The 8,556-nt window shown below is 52.4% G+C and overlaps 1 protein-coding gene across 1 annotated transcript; it reads left to right on the top strand.

The window, feature by feature from the left end:
• The first annotated feature begins 469 nt into the window (after positions 1-469).
• DYNLL2 (dynein light chain LC8-type 2) lies at positions 470-8,186 on the top strand. Its single transcript, XM_069482352.1, has 3 exons — positions 470-735; positions 4,142-4,280; positions 6,168-8,186. The coding sequence occupies exons 2-3, from the start codon at positions 4,149-4,151 to the stop codon at positions 6,303-6,305; spliced, it is 270 nt and encodes an 89-aa protein (XP_069338453.1). The 5' UTR covers positions 470-735; positions 4,142-4,148; the 3' UTR covers positions 6,306-8,186.
• The last annotated feature ends 370 nt before the right edge of the window (positions 8,187-8,556 follow it).

Below are 8,556 nucleotides of genomic sequence, written 5' to 3'. Positions count from 1 at the left end.
GGAGTCTTGTCTTCCCCTCTGAGGCTGGTGACTTCATCTCCTCCCCCTCCTCTCTCTAAGGTTGGGATCTCTACCCCTTCCCCATCTGCTCCCTGAGTCTGAAATCTCCACGCCCCTTTCTTCCTTTATCCTCTTGGGATTGGGGTCTCCAAACCCCTCCCTCTCCTAGCCTCTTTATTGCTTTTCAGGCCAGGCCTGTCCAGCCGTGGGCAGAGGGGTCTGCATTCCTCTTTTCTCTTCTCAAGGCTACAGCTCCCTCCCCCCACCCTTTCCATCTCCCCCTCCCCACCCCCTCCCTCCGCCCCGAGGCATTGTGGGAGGAAACAAGATGTGGGGCGAGAGCGGCGCCGGGAGAAGCCCGCAGTGCGGGGCCGGGCGGGCGCAGCCAATGGGGAGCGCGGACGGCGGCGCGCGCGGCGGGGGGGCGGGGGCGGGGCGCTATTTCAGGGGGGCCGCGCGTCGGCCGCGCTCAGCGGCAGAGCGGAGCGGAGCTGCGAGGCGCCAACGCGGAGCGGCGGGCGGGCAGGTGCCGCGAGGCGGAGCGCGGGCGGCCGGGGAAGCTCGAAGGGCGGACCGCGGCGGCGAGCGATCGGCCCCAGGCTGCGGGAGCCGGAGACCGCGGCGGCGGCGGCGGCGGCTGCTGCAGGAGGAGCCCAGGGGACACCGCCCCTGCCCGCGCTCTACCTCAGGCCATCGCTGCTCCCCAGGGGCCCGTGCGGACTCGCCTCCGTGAAGGTGAGCGGTGGGTGGGGGCGTCCCCCGGGCAGCCGGCTCGCGCCCGTCGCGTGCGGCCCCATGCGCCCCGGGCTTTTCCACGGTGCCCCTGCGGCCTCCCTGCGCGGCTCCGAGGCCTGGAGCCGGGCTGGCCCCGCCGCCCTCGGCGTTGATGGCCCGGGCAGTGCCGCGCGACCCGCCGCCCCTCCCTCCCTGGCTGCGCCACTCTCTGCCCTGGCGACCCTCGTGGCGCGGCTGGAGGCCCCAGGCTGCGGAGGTGCCGCTCCCCTCACCCCCCGGGAGTCTCCCTGCGCTGCGTGGAGGCCTCTGGTGTCAGGGGCCAGAGGAGAGGGGGTGGAGAGGGCTCGGGCGTGACGCGGCTTCTCCTGCCGCCGCCGCCGCCACCCTCTGGGGCGTCCTTCCTGCGGCGAGGACGCCCAGTCACTCCGGCGCTGCTCCAGGCCGGGCGGGGGAGGGCGGCTGACCGGCAGGAGCCTGCGGACCTGACCGGGCGGCACGGGTGGGAGGTCGGGAGAAGGATGCTTTCTCGTTCCCCAGGTGGTGCCCATAGGGACTGCATGTCTCTGGAGGATGGGATTGTGGAAGGATACGGCCCCCTTGCAGAACTGGAAGGAGGAAATGGAAGCATTTGTGTGTGTTGGCGGGTGGTCCATGTCATTCGGAGATTTTAGGCTATTTTTTTGGGTCGCAAAACCGAGGATAGAGGATTGGAGCTATCCTGGCGTGTCCTTTTCTCTTTTCAGAGGAGCCCCTGGCTCGTGACTGAGCCTGTTGGCCTGGGGCCCTCTGGCCATCCTTCTATCTGGAGGTCGAGGTCCCTTGCTTTTTCTCCAGGAAGGAGGGGCTGAGCTGGGCGCCTTCCTATCCTTTGCTCACTGGCACCTTGGACAGGGGTGGTTGGGGCTGGGCCTCACCTCTCTCAGACGCCTGGGGGGCCCGGGTGAAGAATCGTGGCATTGTAGTCACAAGACGAATATTATGTAACCGCAGGCTCACTCCTGGAGAGTAAGGTGGCTTTTAATTACTGTGGCAAAGTTGTTCCTTTGGACTTTGGGGGATGAGGCAGTAGAGCAGGTGAGCTTGCTAGCAAAATGGTGCCAATTTCATACTTCGTTGTCTGTAACCAGGCCCCACCCCCAATCCTGGGTTTGTAAACAGTGCCCCCTTCTGAGTGGTAACCTGGAATACACCACCAGGTGACATTAGTTTTCTTCACTTATAAAGAGCCTTATAATATCAGAACATTCTCTCTGCACTGCTATGGTACCTTTGCCCAAACCCATTGAGGTTTGCCCCATTTATCTAATTTCAACCATTGGTTTTTAAAATGAAGATATCGATTTGCCCAAGGTCACAAAACAAGTCCGGGCTCTCCTGACCTTTCCTCAGCACCATGCAGTGCCCAGGCTCCACCTGAGGCTCTTACTTTTGCTTTCCTGGATATGGGGGCAGAGCGTGCTGGTCTACTACCCCTTTGCTCTGTCAGTCTCTGCTGAACTGGAACCAGCCCTGCTTAGTTTGACAGTGCCAGATGAAGGTGCTTTGGGATGTGGTCAAGGGCTCAAGGGCTCCCTGTCTGGCAGCTGGCGTGTTTGCATTCTGTGCATCTAGTGCAGGCTGAAATAGTGGTCATGGGTTCTGCCTTCCTTTGCAGCCCATCTAGTCCATGGGCTAGTATGGACTCAGAGATCATGGTGGCCTGGAATGATACCAGAGACCTGTCCTTGAGCATGCAGGCCCCTGTGTAGTCTTGTATCAAACAGGGCTGGAATGACAGCATCTCTTGTCCATTGAGCTGGGCCACAGAGTGGTGCTTTTGAGGGTGGCATTGGGGGATTGTTATTGCTGTGTGATGGGACTGTGGTCAAGGACATAGGACAGGGTTTTGGAGCTCATGCTGTCTGTTCCTGCAGAGTACTTCACGTACTGTAGACTGCCAGGCAGATCCTGAGATTCCTCTCATCCCAGGAAGGGTCCATGCAGGGTCTGCCCTGGAACTCCGGTTGCCATGGCTCAAGTAGCAGTAATGTGAAACAGGGCTGTTAAAATAATAACAGTTCTTCACCTTTCTTAGGCATTTTTTTTAAAAACCTCCATCTCCAAGTTTTTCCCAATCCTATGTTTTTATGTAGGGGAAAGGCAGCTTTAGCTTTCCTGTGAGGAAAATAAGATATTCTCCCCTAACATAATACCTTTTGCTTCACCTAATAAATGTTGGTAGTTTTTCAGTGAATGAATAAATTTGACTTGAGGAAGAAAAGATCCAGAGAAATGACAGATCAGTGTTGGAGCTGGGTCCAAAATCCAGGGCTTGCAAAAATTATATTGAGCTTTAAAGAATGCATGAATGTTGTGCTGAGGAGAGTGGGGAAGCAGAGGGAAGGATGGGACAGAGATGTGATGGCCTGTGTGACTGGCCACATCTGAGGCTGCCTCCCTAGCCTCTCTACCTCTAAGGGGCATCTCAGCCCTGAGTACTTAAGAGAAGGTGTAATTATCGATATGTCTGCCCCACTGGGTATTGGTTGTGCCCACAATGTGCCCTACCTCTTTTTGTTTGTATAGAACAGGGGTTGGCAGTCTTTTTCTGTGAAGGGCCAGGTAGTAAATGTTTTAGGCTTTGCAGGCCATATGGTCTCTGACAGCTACTCAACTCTGCCATTGTAGCATGTTCCTATAAGACTTCATTTTACAAAAACAGGTGGTAGGCTGAATTTGGCCAATGGACAGCCCCTTGTATAGACTGTCCTTGTTTGCAAATGGTCTCATACAACCTTAGTTAATCCTTACAACAATCTCCAATGGAGAGCTTATTGCTAAAATGGAAATAATCAAATGCAGGAAGGCCAAGTGACTTGTCCAAGACCACAAGAGTTCAAAGTCAGGACCAAGAGTTAGGCCTACTGATTCCTAGTCCATCTTCTTTCTACTGTGATACCAATGATGTAATAATGGTCATTAAATCAAGGCTTATTCTGTTCAGGTGTTATACCACCTGGTTTATCCTCAGGACAACCCTGCAGTCCCCATTTTATAGATGACATGAAAGCATAAAGGTTAAGTAATTTGCCTAAGGACACAGCTAATAGGTATATATCACCTTGGCTATCAGTGCTGTTCAGAATATCAGAAATAGATAAATTTTAGAGTTGGAAAAAACCTCATTTTACATATGATAAAAACTGATGGTTATTATGTCTTTTTCCTATTTGCCCTGTATTTCCCCGGGGTGGGAACAATGTCTCTGTTAAAAGCTTAAGAGCTTCTCCCCTAAGCCTCATTTCTGAGTTTTCTGTTGCCCTTGCCTTCTAAATTTCCCTCTCCCACTGAGGCCCCACACCCAGCAGTTCACGTGTATTGCCCAGAGCATAGATTTGTCAGCCTCACCTCTCTGCTTCTTCTGCAGTGTCACGATGTCTGACCGGAAGGCAGTGATCAAGAACGCAGACATGTCTGAGGACATGCAACAGGATGCCGTTGACTGCGCCACGCAGGCCATGGAGAAGTACAACATAGAGAAGGACATTGCTGCCTATATCAAGAAGGTGCGCTGGGAGAGCTGTGGCTGATGGCCAAGGGTGGGGATTGGCCTCTGAGCTGCCCTGCTGGGAGGGCTGGAGCTGGGGACATAAGAAAGCAGGTATATCACATGCAGACAAACTGCAAAGCAGGCAAATCAGGGAGTGATTCTAAATTGCCAAAGCATTCACCTTAGGAATTCTTAAATAGCTCTGCTGGGTGTGTGTGTGTGTTTACATTTACAGGTAATTATGTAACTGTAAGGCATTAGAGAAGAATAAGACTGCAGAGAAGCTTCAGAATTAAATATTTCTGGCCCATTTCAGAACTATTCAAAAATAAGATAAAGGATATTTGAATGAATAATATAAAATATACAAACTTTCAGAGAACTGCATCATTTAAAGTGGGGTATACCTAGAATAATCCTTATCATATAGGGGGTTTGCTTTTCTTTCCCTTAAAAAGGACTCAGGTACTATATTATCCCTTTCTCCCTAACTCTTAAGAAAAGGATAGGCTTGAATAGATACTGTTTTTTAAATGGATGAGCAATATTGGGGCCATAGGTTTGGTCCCTGAAAAATTCCCGAGTGAATGGGTGACTGGACATGGGTAGCATGGTGAGGAAACAGCTGAGCCAGCTGTGAGAAGGGGTACCGGGACCTCTGATCCAGTCAGGACCCATGTCCTTTGGAGGCATAGTCTTTGATAAGCTCAGCTCTGGCATCCCAGGAAGGATGCATGTGAATGGCAGGTAGCAGTCTGCTTCACAGGAGTGGTAGGATCTCCCTGAGTGTTACAGAACTCTGTTTTCCCACCCAGATGAGTGGGATGAAAAGAGGAAGCTCTGGAGTCCTGAGAAACTTTTTTGTGTGTGGAGCCAAGGGTGCAGAGCCAGCTGGGGGTGCCAGCTCCTTGCTGTCCTGTCCAGGGAGGGAATCCAGAATCATGTTCTGCTGATGGAGAAACGAGGACCCAGAGAAGTAACAATGGCTCTCCTTCATACGCAGGAGTCTCCTTCTGACTCCTTAAGCCAGAGTGGAACCACATGGGTGTGATTTTCACTGTTTCCTAGTACCTCTTAGAGTTGTGTGGTATGGGGGCTGTGAGGAGGCCAAACAAGTTGTCTGGTAAGCTCCTGGGGGGACAGCTAGCCCCAAGCTTGGCAGCATTGGTGGGCCCATGGTGCCCCATGTCCTTTCATGGCCATGGTAGGATGCATCTAGAACTGAGCCTGCAGGCTGAGCCACAGGTGCAGGGAGCTGCCTGATTAGCTTACGAGGATTTCCTGTGTGGGTTTGATACTGAATTTGTGCCCCTGAGGGAAGTGAGGAAATTTCTTTGATCCTCATGGCTGAGGTCCTTGTTCTGGTACATACAGCCCACACAGTGCCTGGCACATGGGAGTGCCTTTAATGTTATCTGATATCGAACTGCTTCCTGGTACTCCTGATGTTTGGTTCCCATTTTGCTCTAATGTCTTGGTTTTTAGCATTGGAAATGCTGGTTTAGTAATGTGTGAGGCAGGGAATGGGCTGGGAATGGTCCTTTGTTCCACTGGCTTCTCTGGTTCCCTTTCCGAAGAAGCACAGGGTGGGCTAGTGGTGGTGTTCGGGTGGGGTAGCTAGAGGGAGGAGAGGTGATCAGGGTGTAGAGTGGAGGTTCAGGGGAGAGGAATAATGGAGCCTTTGTGGTGTTCCATTATTAATGAGGGGAGGCGAGTTGTTGCCAGTCTTAGAACCTGAGCTCTTGAGGTTCGGGGAGCTGAGGCCGTGGGCTGGGGGTGGAGTGGGGGTGATAACAACTGAACATGTGTCGGTGCTGGAGTTACAGGGAGAGACTCCCATTCTGATTTTTCATCTCCCAGCTATCCTAACACCTTTCTTCTCCCCCTGTTATTCTTTTTTTAGGAATTTGACAAGAAATATAACCCTACCTGGCATTGTATCGTGGGCCGAAATTTTGGCAGCTACGTCACACATGAGACAAAGCACTTCATCTATTTTTACTTGGGTCAAGTTGCAATCCTCCTCTTCAAGTCAGGCTAGGTGGCTGTGGTGGAGGTGTCAGTGGCGGCGGCAGCGATGGCAAGCAGGCAGCGTTGCTGGGACTGTTTTGCACTGGGGCTAGCATCAGGATGTCCTCTCCAATGGCTGTGCTACTGCATGGACTGTATACTCGATTTCATGTGTATGTCGCAGTAAACAAAACCAAACTTCTTTCTGTTTAGTTGCCTGGGGAAGAAGGCTGCTTTATGTTTATTTTTTAAGACTTTAAAAAAAATTTGGTTGTATTGCACTAGGAAATCTCTCCCACCTCTCCCTTTTCTCTTTCTCTCCCTATACAAAATAAAAAGCCCTCAACAAAGCCTGAAAGACTAGAAGGGCTGAGGAAAAGAAATAGGTCTCTGGAGGTGGAACTAAAACTGCAGCTGCCTCTTACTGGTGGTGGATGCTGCTTTGGGAGGGCCAGGGCGTCTGCAGGGGGACAGTGTTGGATTGGCAAGGAGAGAGGGATAGGAAGGAGGGTGGAGGGATTGATCTAGTACCAGGGAGAATATTCCACTGAACTGTGATTCTACTTGGGGCAGACGGTGGGGTGGGGGTGCGTTCTTTAAGGGGCCCTGAGATGTGTTTGTCTGTGGTGTGTGGGAGTGGGGAGCAGACTTGTCTTGCTGTCTTTGTCAGAATTTCTAAGTAAGGGCTTTGTCTTTGTGGATTACCTTCTTTTATTCTTCCTGCCAGAGATCATGCTAGGAGGATGTTGAGGGTAGGATTAGCTTGGTTTTTTTCTTTACATTCTTTCTTCTCCCTCTGTCTGCTCCCTGCTTAGCCCTCGGTTTTCTCATTCCTCTGGAGTTCTCTTAGAGCAGCCCCTGTTGTGAGTTGGCTGGCAAGGGAATTTCTGGTGACTGTAGTTCCTTAGTTAGGTCTTAGCAATCAAACCAAATCAATGTCTCCCTCAGTTCTCCTCTGTGTGTGTATATGTGTGTGTGTGTTTGGGGTAGAGGGGAGGGAGGGGGCAGGACAGTGTGGAATCTCTAAGGTGTATGGTAGGTAGGGGGCACAGTTAGTTCTAAGTGGGCCTTTATGTTAAAAGCCTCTGGGGGTGTCTCTTGGGGGTGAAGACAGGTGTCACTCCAACCCACCCCCAGTCATCTAGCCCAGACACGGCTTGCTCTGTGGTCGTCTGCTCCCTGGGAAGGCTTTAGGAGGACCACCCAGGACAAGATGGCCATTTGCTCTGGAGCTGGGTCTCAGCAGAGAGGGACAGTGACTGTGGATGGTGGCAGCCTCTGGTGGGAGGTGAGGGTGGAAGTGATAAAGGGCTGAGAGAGGCTTCAGGGGAGCTTTGGAGGTTAGTGTTGTAGTGAGGAAGCCAGATCGCAGATGGAGCAGGGCCGTGAGTGGGAGGAGATCCCACAGAGGGTGCAGGGAAGCCTTGTGTGTTGATGGAATGAGGTGGGGTTTGAGGTGGTCACTGCTGATTGAGCTGCTGATTCTCACGAATCACCTCAACTCTTCATGTGTAGGGTTAACAATGTGGGGGGTGGGGGATCCAGCTCATTCTTTTATTTTCAAGTCCATTCTTGGGGCTGGTGGGGAGGCAGGAGAATGCCTCTTCCCCAAGCCCTTAGTGTGTGCCGAGCTTGCTTTCTGATGCTGGCAGGGGAGGGTGGGAACTGGGGTGGTGATCGAGTTCCTTATATCAGACCCTTCAGTGGGCACAAGATTGCTTGATTTAGGTTTTATTTTTTTATGAATGTCCAAATCTGTGTTTCCCCTGCCCTCCCAGACTTGTGTGGCCAGTTGGAAGTGTCTGGTTTGCGTTCATCTCTCCCTCATTTCTGGAGCAGGGGCTGAGACCCTGCCACATCTCCTATGCTCTGCATCCACGCCTCTTTTGGACATTAAAGGTCGATTGATGCACCTCTGCGCTGTTTGGGTTTCTTTGGGGGGGTCAAAGGTTGGCCTGGTGGCAATGGTGCCACATTGTGGGTGGGGGTGGGAAGGGTCTAGGGTGGAGTAGCTTGGGGACTGAAAAGAGAAAACCAGCAAGAGATACCGATTGGCCTGAAGCAGGACTTATTTGTAGGGCTTAGGCTTATGCCCCTTAAGTAGGGGAAAGCTAACCAGCAGCACTCACCACAGGGGCTCCTGGACCCTCCCACCCGAGTGAGGACGGTCAGGTGAGCCACTACATCTTCGTGTAGTAGATGCTGCCTTCCCAGCTGCTGTCCTGTACCCTGCCTGAGCTTCCTCTAGTGGAAGCTTATATCCCCTACTCCCCCTTCTCAGC

This window comes from Eulemur rufifrons, chromosome 9 (assembly GCF_041146395.1).
Source record: "Eulemur rufifrons isolate Redbay chromosome 9, OSU_ERuf_1, whole genome shotgun sequence".
In the NCBI taxonomy this organism is placed as follows: Eukaryota; Metazoa; Chordata; class Mammalia; order Primates; family Lemuridae; genus Eulemur; species Eulemur rufifrons.
Note: the sequence above shows the minus strand (reverse complement) of the source record. Positions and strands in the feature narration are given on the sequence as shown.